The sequence below is a fragment of the Gorilla gorilla genome, chromosome 12, assembly GCF_029281585.2.
Source record: "Gorilla gorilla gorilla isolate KB3781 chromosome 12, NHGRI_mGorGor1-v2.1_pri, whole genome shotgun sequence".
NCBI classification, from domain to species: domain Eukaryota; kingdom Metazoa; phylum Chordata; class Mammalia; order Primates; family Hominidae; genus Gorilla; species Gorilla gorilla.
This window is the reverse complement of record NC_073236.2, coordinates 124,556,717-124,570,750: the sequence shown is the minus strand read 5'-3', so window position 1 is coordinate 124,570,750 and position 14,034 is coordinate 124,556,717. Positions and strand designations below refer to the sequence as shown.

At 38.5% G+C, this 14,034-nt stretch overlaps 1 protein-coding gene across 3 annotated transcripts in view; it reads right to left on the bottom strand.

Moving 5' to 3' along the window:
• NBAS (NBAS subunit of NRZ tethering complex) overlaps positions 1-14,034 on the bottom strand; it is a 394,628-nt gene that overhangs the window by 177,375 nt on the left and 203,219 nt on the right. For all 3 annotated transcript variants that reach the window (XM_004028860.5, XM_063696052.1, XM_063696053.1), the window contains exons 33-35: positions 10,536-10,649; positions 7,785-7,942; positions 6,224-6,313 (exon numbers count right to left, since the gene is read on the bottom strand). In XM_004028860.5, coding sequence (XP_004028909.2) covers positions 6,224-6,313; positions 7,785-7,942; positions 10,536-10,649 — 362 coding nt within the window. The remainder of the gene's footprint in view (positions 1-6,223; positions 6,314-7,784; positions 7,943-10,535; positions 10,650-14,034) is intronic.

Here is a 14,034-nt window from a genome sequence, read left to right as displayed (position 1 = left end):
AGCATGGTCCTGGTACCAAAACAGACATATAGACCAAAGGAACAGAACAGAGACCTCACAAACACCACCATGCATCTACAACCATCTGATCTTTGACAAACCTGACAGAAAGAAGAAATGGGGAAAGGATTTCCTATTCAATAAATGGTGGCGGGAGAACTGGCTAGCCATATGAGGAAAACTGAAACTGAACCCCTTCCTTACACTTTATACAAAAAATTAAGTCAAGATGGATTAAAGACTTAAATGTAAAACCCAAAACCATAAAAACCCTAGAAGAAAACCTAGGCAATACCATTCAGGACATCGGCAAGGGCAAAGACTTCATGACAAAAACGCCAAAGCAATTGCAACAAAAGCCAAAATTGACAAATTGGATCTAATTAAACTAAAGAGCTTCTGCACAGCAAAAGAAACTAGCATTAGAGTGAACAGGCAACCTACAGAATGGGAGAAAATTTTTGTAATCTACCCATCTGACAAAGATCCAATATCCAGAATTTACAAGAAACTTAAACAAATTTACAACAAAAAAAACAAACAACCCCATCAGAAAGTGGGCAAACGGTATGAACAAACACTTCTCAAAAGAAGACATTTACACCGCCAAGAAACATATGAAAAAAAGCTTAACATCACTGGTCATTAGAGAAATGCAAATCAAAACCATAATGAGATACTATCTCACGCCAGTTAGAATAGCGATTATTTAAAAAGTCAAGAAACAATAGATGCTGGCAAGGCTGTGAAGAAATAGGAATGCTTTTACACTGTTGGTGGGAATGTAAATTAGTTCGATGATTGTGGAAGACAGTATGGCAATTTCTCAAGGATCTAGAACCAGAAATGCCATTTGACCTAATAATCTCATTACTCAGTATATACTCAAAGGAATGTAAATCATTCTTCTGTAAGGACACATACACACATATGCTTATTGCAGCACTATTTACAAAAGCAAAGCCATGGAACCAACCCAATGTCCATCAATGACAGACTGGATAAAGAAAATGTGGTACATATATACCATGGAATACTATGCAGCCATAAAAAGGTATTCAATCATGACCTTTGCAGGGACATAGATGAAGCTAGAAGCCATCATCCTCAGCAAACTAACACATGAACAGAAAACAAAACACCACATGTTCTCACTCATAAGTGAGAGATGAACTATGAGAACACATGGACCCAGGGAGGGGAACAACACACACCAGGGCCTGTTGAGGGGTTGCGGGAGAGGAGAGGAAACTTAGATGACAGGTCAATAGGTGCAGCAAGCCACCATGGCACACATATACCTATGTAACAAACCTGCACATTCTGCACATGTATCCCAGAACTTAAAGTAAAATAAATTTTAAAAAAAAGTCAGTTAATAACACACATTAGCAAGGATGTAGAAAACCTGGAACCTTAACATATTCCTTGTGGAAATGTAAAACATGTGCAGACACTTTGGAAAACAAAAAGTTTGGCAGTTTCTTCAGATGTTAGACATAATATAACAAACAATGCAGAAATTCTGCATCTAGAGAAATCAAAACATATTTCCATACAAAGACTTTTACATCAATGTTCAGAGCAGCATTATTCAAAATAGCTAAGAAATGGAAACAACCCAAATGTCTACCAACTGGTGAATGGAAGAAGTAAATGCTGGCCAAGATATTGTAATATAACTGACATTCTGCTCACTTTTATTTAAATATTTCTAAACAATAATTTTACAAATTCAAACTAGCTCTATACTTAGCCCATGCTCAAGTTTTAAACATTAATCAGTCCAGTCGTATAAATCTGTAGCCACTTAAAATGCTCATAACAAGCTTTCCCACAGTACAAATGATTTTTTAATGGGAACCTTGTATACAATCCATTTCTAACTCTAATTAGATTTATCTAGAGAAAACACCATTGGTTAAGTGATATACCTAATACTAGCTAAACAAAATGTTAATATACTCTAAGTGGTAGAATACTGTTCCATCTAAAAAGCATAATGACCAACATGAATAAGAAATTGGAAATCTGTAATTTTGGTAGTTATTCACCAATTATGCATTTTGTTCTATTTATAGACAAACATCCTGTTCACAGGGACAACAGCAATATCTTCAAACTTGTCGGCTCCATTTGTACTAACATAAATGCTACTGCATAACAATTACATCTTTATTTTGCTTGGATATATAAATAAAAATCATTATTTTCACAAGTGAAGTAATGAAAGTCTTAAGTATTAAAGTAGATTACACATAAAGTCATCTCTCATTTATGAGCTATAATTTAATGTGGCTATTATATCTACTGTTAATGTGTAACACACGGCATCTTGTAGCTAAGCACTATATTTTAACCTAATAATAGTAGCTATAACATTCTGAAATGTGCCTCATAAATCAAAGCCGTAATGCGTGCATTGTGGGTTTGGACTAGCACTTCATGAGATCTAGATCTATTACAATTTGCTGAAAGGGGACAAAGGCAGACAGGAAAGCTTTTAAGAGGCTTAAAAAGCAAAGCAAAAGACAATCATTTTGGAAGAACTCCTTTTCCTTGCTAAGTGGAACTTGTAGAGGACTACCAGTGGTCTCCTTCATTTACTGACGGGATTTAATAGAGTAACATGTGCCCACTTGCAGTAACACAGCATGGCCCACTGCAAAGAAGCCACCAAGAGGCCAGGCTGACACTTTATAATTCACTGTAGAAGCAGAAAATAGAAGTCCCGAAAGTCACAAAAGGCTTTTCACAGATTTTGGAAAGAACAAGCGGGTTCCAAATAATTCATAAAGCCAAGCTTAGCAAACACATTGCAATTCCATGCTCAACAGAAAAATGATACACTCCTCACACTGGCCAAAACATCACAGCACCTCAGGAGCACCACATGATGACTGAAAATCCACTTCCTAATTCATTTTAGGAAAAAAAAAAAAAAAAACCCACTTCCTAATTTATTTTTACCACTGACTGATCACTATGCAGTTGGTGTTTCCAACTGAGCGCTTTATGAAGCGTTAACTAGGCATTCACTAATTGAGAAGCACAATAAGAGCACACAGAGAGATGGCATACCTCCAGTGACCGGACAATACCACGTCACACTGTAAAATGCTAAAACGGAACAGTGAGAGAGAATGCTTAGGGAATATAGAGAACGGGGCAATTAAAGGACTCAAGGAAAACTTCACAAAGAAAATACTTCATATGGAAGGGATAAGAGCACAAGACAAGCACAAGAGCACAAGATAAGAAGTGTCCTCCAAACAGAGAGAAAACTCTATAAAATAACACTAAAGGCACCAAAGGGCCTGCACAGAAAATGGTGATATGTTCCCCACCACTGGAACATAACAGATGTTTGAAAGGCATGAAAAGGGATGATGCTGGAGGCAGGCAGAGTAGGAGATGTGACTGGACAAGTTGTGGAGGGATCAGAGGTTCAAAAGGAACAAAACTTCAGATAAAGATCTCATGAAAACTAGGTCTTCAATTGGACCTTGAAAGACAACTCCTCCTAATACATGGAACATTTAGTGACCCATTAGCTAATATAAGAACTGTTCTGAATCCCACAGAGAGAACAGCAAAGAAATGTAATGTGTTTTCACATCCAATGAGGGAAAACAATAGTTGCTAGTCAGTACAACTACAAATCAAAACATGCCAAAGGACAAAGTGTATCCACATCACTCTAGGACCCTAGAAAATGCTATGGCTGCCATCTGAAGGGAGTGAGTGCAACAACAACAAAAGAAGTCTACTGCCTGCAGTGCTGGTGGCTGAATGCCATCCTCCAGTGAATGGTGCATCTTCTAGACCTCTGATGTCCAATCTGGTAGACAGTAGCCTCATGTGGTTATTTAAATTTAAATTAGATAAAATTAAATACAATTTAAGGTTAGATGCAGTGGTTCACACCTGTATTCCCAGCACTTTGGGAGGCCAAAGCTGGTGGATCACTTGAGGCCAGGAGTTCAAGACCGGCCTGGCCAACACAGTGAAACCTCATCTCAAAAATAAATAAATTAATTAAATACATTTAATTTAAAATGTGATCCCTTAAGTGCACTAGTGATATTTCAAGTGCTCAATAGCTCTGTGTGATCAGTGGCTACAATGATGAACAGTGCAGGTATGACATATTTCCTTCGCTGAAGAAAGTTCTATTGGCAGTGCTGTCCTAGAGTCATCACTGCAGGAGGAAGAGGCGAAAATTCCATAGGGGCAAAAAGTAACATTACAACCCTGTTTGAGATAATCAGATTACTTAGTATTGAACTGGGAATACACATGCATATTAGATCCATGTTCACCAAATTAAATTTTAATATTAAAAAAAGAGTTGTGAGAATGGGGTAGTTGCATATATTCTACTCTGGGCAAAAGCTAAGTATCTTTGCCCTAATTCCACCAATAGACTCCACAACTGAAGCTTTGTACCAGAGTTCTAAAAGTAACAGTAGAGTACACAAATACTAATGACTTTGTCAAGATGGATACAGCAAAAAAAAAAAAAAAAGTTAGTGCAGTTCACTTACCACAATAGGTGTCTCCCAAAATAGTCACAAGAAAAATAAAGGATATTTTACACTGTGAAAGTGAAGCTTACCATTTGATGGAATCTCATGAAAAACCAATCTGTATAGAGAATCATCACATCTTAATTTGTCTAGCTGGGATGTCAGAAACCAGGCCACTGTCTTTGATCTAAAAAATGCTAATTCTACGTTTCTAGAAACAGTCATGAAAAGTTAAATTCCCTGGAGCAAACACTGACCAAAAGAAGACAGGTTTCAGGGAGCATATTCTTCCTCCTTTGTCTCCCAGGATGGAAGATTCTGAAACACATATAGACTTAATTGGTTCGGACAATTTTATTCAGAAGAATCTCAATGAGGAAAAGGAACACAACAAAAATCCAACACAAAATAAGCAAGAGAATCGAACAAGTACCTCAAAAAGAGGATCTCTCCTGAGCTATCTCCATCTCACTAGTAATCATAAAAATATAAATCAATTAATTAGGTATCATTAAACACTTAGGATAACAGGCAAAGTTTAGGAAACCAACAATAGCAATGTCCTGGATTGGAGTAACTAGCAATCCTGTACACTACTGTTCAAAGTCTCATTGGTAAAACAAAACAAAAGCATTTGGCATTATCTATTTAGGTTGAATTATATACATATCTCACAATGCACATTTCCAGTGCTACATATATGCCTGAGAGAACTGTTTGCCCATGTATACTAGAGACATGTACAAATGATGACAGTCACATTATTTTTAGTCACCAAAACTGAAAACAAACCAAGGTCAATCAATGTTCATATGAATAAACTGTACTATGCACACCGAAATTGATTTCTACATGGCAATAAAAATGAATAAACTACAGCTACATATAACAGCATGAATGGATCTCACAAACATAACACTAAGTATAACTATTTCTATAAAATACAAAAACAGGTAAAACTAAACTATCATATTGAGGGTATGTATGGTATGTATCGACATTATTTAAAACAAAAACAAAAGTCACAAAGATCTGGTTATCAGGATTAGTCAGGACAGTGGTGATCTCTGGAAAGGGAGAGAAAAGTTAGGAATGAAATACGGAAGGCCAGGCATGGTGGCTCACACCTGTAATCCACGCACTTTGGAAGGCTGAAGAGGGTGGATCACTTAAGGTCAGGAGTTCGAGACCAGCCTGGCCAACATGGTGAGACCCCATCTCAACCAAAAATTCAAAAAATTAGCCGGGTGTGGGGCCGCTCACCTGTAATCCCAGCTACTTGGGAAGCTGAGGCAGGGGAATTGCTTGAACCTGGGAGGTGGAGGTTGCAGTGAGTGGAGATCACACCACTGCACTCTAGCCTGGCAAAAGAGTGAGACTCCGTAGAAAAAAAAGGAAGTTTAATAAGGAGAGGGTCTGGGGGATTTGGAAGGTGGTTAGGTACTGCTTCTTTACCTGTAGTTTCATGGGTGTTTTCTTTATGATAATTTATTGAGCTGGACATTTTTTGGTATACTTATCTATATGAATGTTATATTTCACACACACACACAAAAGCTGAAAAGAAAAGTGGTCTGCATGCACACACACACACACACACACACACAAAACCCCTCTCATCCACAAGGTTAGGTAATCCCACTTTATTCCACTCTCAGCCACCTTTCAAACCCCGCTCCCTCATTTTAACTTACCTCTTGTACTGCTTTACTAGTTAATGGTGAAGCACTGATATTTTCCCCTCCTTCATGATGGATCTGGAAATTCACTCTTTGATAAAGAATCTAAAACAAGAATAGGCTATATTGTAAAGGAGTTACGTTTTTAAATTTGCTTCTCATCACAATATAGGCTTGAAATTTAAAAAGTACTTTTAAAAAGAAAATTACCTTTTCATAATGATTAGTTTTGGTAACAGGCTTACTTCAGGACTTCACAAACAGTTTCAAAAGGATGCAATGGTTTCAGAAGTGGGGATCAAGTGTGAAAAAAATGATATACAATGTAATGAATTGTTACAGGCAGTGTATATGTTCAGGTCTGGAACAGCCTCAATTCCTGCCTCCTCAGAAGAAAAAACTTGACTGGGGGGCATATGCAGAAAAAGAGACCGAGGCGAGTTTTAGAGCAAGAGTGAAAGTTTATTAAAAAGCTTTAGAGCAGGAATGAAAGGAAGGAAGATACACCTGGAAGAGGCCCAAGGGAGGGATTTGAAGGACAAGTGCGGGTTTTGACCTTTGGCTTAGAGCTTTACATCCTGGCACATTTCCAGGTTCTTGTGCCCCTTCTCTCCTGATTCTTCCCTTGGGGTGGGTTGTGCACACGTGCAATGGCCTGCTGGTGATGGGAGGGGAGCGTGCGCAGTGTGTTTACAGGAGTCGTATGCATGTTCAGCTGCAGCGTTCTTCCCTTTTCTGGTGGAATGCCCTCACAGGTCATATGCCAGTAAAACTCCACCATTTTGCCTCTTAGTGAACATGCTTGAGCTCACTGGCCAACACCTGAGATCTTATCAGGAAGCTGCTGATCACCAGTTTCAGGGTTTTTTTTCTATCTATAGGGAAACTGTCTTTCCCTGGTGCTGGCTGTAACCAATTATTATCTTAGAGAGGCAGTGTGACAACTGCCTGACCCATCTGATGGTCGCCTGACTTTCCTGGTGGGGTGTGGGGGCCCTCTCCTGTCTTGCTCATGTCTGCCTGACTAGCTACCAACTGTAAGAGAATGACTATGGGATGAAAATGTGAATTCTAGACTCTCCTCATACATTTAACAGTGTTTCTCCACAGGGGCACTATCCTCTCCTATGCAGATCTATCCTGTGAATTTTAGGAAATTTAGCATCCCCGCCAACCAAAGCTCACCTCAATCCCCAATTTCCAAAGGATCCCTAAGGGAACGGTTGCTCCACTGGCTTTAACCCATATGATTTCAGACATATTTTACATGACCATTTAGCATATGTTTAATTCACAACACTAACTTTCCCCATTATTTTCAATAATTTCTTTCCAAATATTACTTTCTTTCTTTCTCGAGGCTGTCTTGTATCCTTTCTTCCTTGCTGTTATAAAGCCAGCAACATTATGTTATATCCTAATATTTTCATGTCCCTTTTCCATAAGTGACAATCTAGTTTTCTTCCATAAATTAAAATTCTCATACTACTTTTTTAAGTGACCACATACCTCAGATACACACACCCAACAACATGGACGTCATACAGGTTAGGATTTCCTTTATCGAAGGACTTACTTCTGTCTGCAGAGAGCTGCTAGCTGCCAAAAGAAGTTCAATGCTGCTAGGAGGGCAATGTGTCAAAGCAAAAGCCATGAGCTCTTGACGAGTGGCCAAGTCCTGGTAACCTTCTGATTGTCCTAACTGGCTACAAACATCCCAACTTTTAGGATAACCTGCAAAATTGGCAAGGAAAAAAATGATTCCCAAAAGAAGAATATTCAATCTAAGATGACAAATGCAATGGCTTCCTGCTCAGGTCTTGTGGTACCAAAGCAAAATCATAGTCATTAGTGACACATTATTTTATAAGCAGAAACAGGTAAGAATCTAAGCTAGGAAAGATTAGGGTGGTTTATTATCCAGAAAGTTCAATGCTACTCTAAACAAGTGTTTCTGACAAACTCTGTTAAATTTTAGATTAACTGACAATAAATGCAAATAATCTACTGAGATTTGGTGTTCTGTGAAAAGGCAGCCATCTGAATTCGGAAGATCTGAGGGCCTGGTGCAACCCTGCTACTTAGCACTCCTGTGAGAGCTTTAAGAAAGAGCCAAAAGTCTCACAATTCTTTTCCTACAGGGACAATAATAACACCTTCCTCTTGGGTTGTTGAAGGAATTAAGTAACATTTGTATTTAAAAGCACATGTAAACTGCAAAGTGCTAGAAAAAGAGACATTATGATAGATCTCTATACAGAATCACTCACTTTATAGATAAGACAGACATCTAAGGACAGTGACCGAATCACCCCCCAACTCCCAGCAGGGATCTTTTTCCTATACATTATACTCTGAATTCTTAAAATACATTTTTATTCTTATTTGAAGGAATTCCAGCCTTAGGCCTATTTGTCTAAGTACAAAACTTGTAGTACAGAATAATTTTTTTCTAAATATGTGAAGTAAAAATTAATTCAGATATTACCCTTACCAGAATAAAATCATTATAAAGCTCTCCATATGAACAATTTAGATCAGTACATTTTCACAAAGACAGCCATAGTTATTCTAAATTTAATGTTGCAAAATCACTCGGTTAATATTATGGAACACAGCTCATTTATGAAAACAATTTGCTAATGCTGAAGTTGTAAAATATTGAATCATTTTTGAAGAGTTTTAAATGTTTTCATAGATGTAAAGCCAAAGATCCTCTCTGTGACCAAAGTTAAATCAGACAACCCTGAGCCCTCTTCTCAGCTAGGCCTTAACCTTGGCCCCCAGCCTTGCTAGGCTGCATACTCCAGTTTTAGCAAAAATCCTACTAAGTCAGTTTAGCCAGAATCCTCAAATTCTCAAGGACTGATCAAATTACTTATCCCTCAGTGGTGATATCTGATCATCCTGGCCAGCCTTCAGCAAGGTCCTATTAAATCATTTTAGCAAGGATCCCCCACCCTTGATATCTCCTCTTAATTTTCCACTCACTGACCCTTCAGTTAGCCTGTTGGCTACAAATGTCCAGCTATCCTTGTTGTATTCAGAGTTGAGTCCAATCTCTCTCCCCTATTGCAGTGGTCTTCATACACATCACAATAGTCCTTGTTGTTATTAACAAGTGTCAGAATAATGTTTTCTTTAACAGTACACATGCTAAAGTGGCACAAATCATTAGTGCAGAGCTCCATGAGTCACCATGAAGTGAAGCCCTGCATTTTAACCACTCCCTATTAATGCTTTGATAGTGGGTAGAAAGATGTGTTTGGACCTTCACATATTCTTCACATATTCAAGCATAGCCACGGAAAGCTGACAATTTAGTACAGAGCCCATGATAAGAAAACAACAACAACAACAACAACAACAAAACTCCCTATCACACTGAAGAATGTGTTCTTTACGTGAGAAATTATTCTACGATAAAATCTGACTATCCTGCAGAGACTTGAATTTGAATTTCAATACGAAGAATTTTGGAGTTGCAAACCACTTCCCAATTTCTCAACATCAGTTTGAAAAGCACTATGCTATCTGATACGGTTTGGATCTGTGTCCCCATCCAAACCTCATGTTGAAATGTAATCCCCAGTGCTGGAGGTGGGGCCTTGGGGGAGGTGATTAGATCATGGGTGCAATTTCTCATGGTTTAACATCATATCCCCTTGGTGCTGTCGTTGTGATAGTGAGTTGAGATCTGGTTGTTTAAAAGTGTGTAGTCCCTCCCCCATCTCTCTCTTCCTTCTAATCCAGCCAGTTAAGCCTCCTGCTCCCACTCTGCCTTCTGCCATGAGTGAAAGCTCCCTGAAGCCTTCCCGGAGGCAGATGCTGCCATACTTCCTGTACAGCTTGCAGAACTGTGAGCTGATTAAACCTCTTTCCTTTATAAATTACCCAGTCTCAGGTATTTCTTTATAGCAGTGTGAGAACGAAGTAATACACTATCTTTAAAAAACATTAAAGAATGGAAATATTGACTATATAGACACAAACTAATATAAAAATTTAAATTTTCTCTTAGATAACAAATACAGGAAATGGCATTGAAACATTTTACATAAAATTATTTTTAAATTATGAGCATGTTTTGAATAGGGACTAGAAAGCAACCAAAATCTCAAATAAAATTTAATGTCTGAATCTGTTAAAATGTTTACATTAACATATAAGTACACAGCCTATATACTTACCAGTGCTCATAAAATGTATCTCAAGCCTCAATGTGGCTGGCTTACCAATCAGGTCAATTGATTTCAGAACAGGCCTTTTCCATTATTCATCACATAAAGAGGACATAAGCAAAGTGTTAAATAAACTGTCTACTCACCTGTGGCCATCAGCTCCTGACAATGCATACTGGCTGCTTTGTAGTCATGGAAGCGAAGGGCCTGCTCCACTAAAAGGATTAGAACCTGTCCCCGCCTTTCTTCTGGGTTCTCACCTGTAAGTCCAAGCAAAGGACTTAATGATTATGACAAGCAATGTCAATTGATAGAAGAGCTTGTTAACACTGTCTTTCAAATTACTTAAAAAATAAAACAGAGAGATTACATGGATTTTAAATGATGAGAGGAAAATGTTGCTTTGACCTTTCAATCCACTTATGAAGCATGGAATTAGCTGTCAGTCTCCTAAGAGATCAATGATTAATATTAGTTCCCAATTAAAATACCCAAACCAGGAAGTCCAAAATCAGGGTAGTTTGGAGCCCTACAAAAAAGTCTTGGTATTACCAGGGTAAGGGAAAGAGAAGAAAATTTATGTTTCCAAAAGAAACCAGGTTATAAAAAGGGCTTGAAAAATAATGACCAGCAGATTAAGTGAACGGATGAAGATGATGCAGCAATAAACTTCTCATCATAAAAATTCAACTACTATTTAGAAATTGGAATGCAAATGCTGTCCAGAGCACCGGCAAAGATTGTTCCTTAACAAATTCTCGTTGGGCTCCTCTGAGCCTTACTGGGCCCTGTCCTTGGACATATCCTTGAAAGCCCAATTTTAGCACAACTTCTGCTATCAGTTGTAGCCAGAATCCTCCACTCTGGATATCTGGTCATCCCTGGTATCTGATCAAATCCCTTATCCCCGCCACCAAACCCCAGATGTTATCTGGCACCCTAGCCAGCCCTCAGGCAAGAATTTGTACCCTGTTAGGTGGTTTAACCAGAATGCCTCCTTACCACAGTGATTCTTCTTTGTAATTTTCCATCTGCCCCAACTGAGGTTCCAACATAAGTAAAACTCAACTCAATGGAAACAGTAAAATCAGAAACAACCAACTACAACTAGGGACTACCCACATTAACTAATCAAGTATTTTCTTTGTCCACAAACACCTTATACAATTTTCCCATCACACTCACTCAGAAGAGCCCTGAACTACTGTGAGTTTGGTGCTGCCTGATTCATGAATTGCTGTCTGCTGAAAATAAACCCTTAAAATTTTAATGTGCATAAGTTTACTTTTAACAAGCCCAATTTCTCTCTCTTACCGCAAAATTCCATTGCAGTAGTCCCTGTACCTATAGTGCAGAGTCTCTTACAATTTTTTGTTTATTCCTTTGAAGAGACAGGTCAAAACCTACGTTGCCCAGGCTGGTCTTAAACTCCTGGGCTCAAGTGATCCGCATGCCTCAGCCTCTCATTTAAACATGCATCAGGGATAATTTTTTCATTAACAGCACCCATGGATCTCAATCACACAGATGTATATAAATAAAAATGAGGATGAAAAATACAATTTACAATATCTTTAAAGCAAGTCTTACATTATTAACTTTACCCTGTGTAAACAGGATCACTATGAGATACACAGGAATGGGATATGGCTCCCCCTTCAAGCATTTTTTCTTTTGTCTTCTCTTGTCCAACTGATCCCAAAACCCACACCACTATCTTGCTGGCAATATAACCACTAACCCTGGGGCTTTAGTCATACCAAGAGAATGGCCATTCTTCTGTGCTCTCATGATGTTTGACCATGCCTTTTACTTAAAGAATTCTGGGAAATGGACTTAAGAAAATCTAAATATCAAACCAAGGTTGTGGAGTGTCTCTCCTGGGGAACAAAGGCTGGAAATGGATCTGTGGCCTGTTGCTACCAGCCAGACCACCAAGTGACCCATTATTAAAGGTAACTATGGCAACCAAATAATACCGACCTGCATACCCTACCACTCACTTGCACACCCTACCACTCACTTGCATACCCTACCACTCACCTGCGCTGCCCAGCCCAGCCGGCACACTTTACCACAGATATCAATTCCTGCTCTTTGCCTAAAAACAAAATCAAAAACAACAACAAAAAATCCCTACCGTTTTTTTCAGGGAGTCTACAGAGAGTCCTTGTGCCTCTGCTGTCTCCCAGGTGCTTGAGCCCAAGCCCTAAAATAAAAGCCTTGACTGGGAAAGCTGCTTGGCCGTGTGTGTGTGTATGTGTGTGTGTGTGCGCGTGTGCTCATGCATGTGTGCATGTGCACGTGTGCCCGTGTGCATGTATTTATTTATTTAGAGATGTGGTTTCTCTCCGTTGCCCAAGCTGGAGTGCAGTGGCACTATCACTGCTCACTGCAACCTCGACCTCCCAGGTTCAAGCAATCCTCCCACCTCAGCCTCCAGAGTCACTGGGCCTACAGGGACATACCACTAAACCTGGCTAACTCTTTTATTTTTTGTACAAACAGGGTCTTGCTATGTGACCCAGGCCAGTCTCGAATTCCTGGACTGAAGCAATCCTCCTGCCTCAGCCTCCCAAAATGTTGGGATTAGAGGCGTGAACCAACACACCTGGCTTGTGTTCATTTTTATTACGTGAGGAGCCAAACAGCCTGTGATCTGCAAAAGCCACAACATTATTATGCTAGCCAACACACTATCTACATTAAATTTTTGACTTTTTTTCCTTCTAAAGGCTAACAGAATGAAAATAATTTGGGGCTCAAGGGATCACAGTTCTGGCATGCGGGTTATTTCAAAGTGAAAACATTTGAGCTACAGAAGATGCAGAAAGAAATCCTAACTGAATTTATCTTATCTGAATAAAGCACTGTCTTCCTAAAATAAAACTGCAATTAAACCTCCTCCACAGGAGTTTCCTGAGAACTCAGTTGGAACAGAGACTGTCAGTTCGCATCAAAAAGCCCAACAGAACCTTCTATACTTTCCCACTGAAGCCCTAGCCCCTCCCACCCCATCCCCCTTTTTGTTAAGTTGGTATATAAACCTTACTTCTTGCTATTCAAGAGTTATTAATCACTAAGTGACTTCTGCATGCATCTCTAAAAAAAAATCTTGTTTTTCTCCTGTCTATTGTCAATTAATTCACAGGCACCTGACCAACCATTTGAAACAAAGTAGATGAAGAAAAAGTTTTTGTCCCAACAGGGACTTTAAACATTTTTGCCAGGTCTTTTAAACGTATTTTCCCCTTTGAGTGTTCTTAAATGACAAATATAAAGGGGGAAAACCTTAAACACAAAATAAGTTTATAGTTTCACTGACAGTACTAATCTTTTATTTATCAGAGTAAGTTTCTAGAGTCTAAAAATATACAAGAAAAATTCAGCTCATGTTAAAAGATCTAAAATTATTTTCCCAAAAGTTTTAGGAAATATTTTTTTAAAAATTTGACATAAAATATTTTATTTCTTTACATAAAATATAGGTTTTCGTTGCCCTTTCAACATATTCCTTTACTTTTCATTCTCTTTAAAACAATTTATTTGAATGGCAGGCTATCCGGACAAAAAAAATTGTGATTATCTTTTTAATAATCTTTATTATCTATTAAAATGTAAGCTTTTGGCGGACAGGGGTTGGTT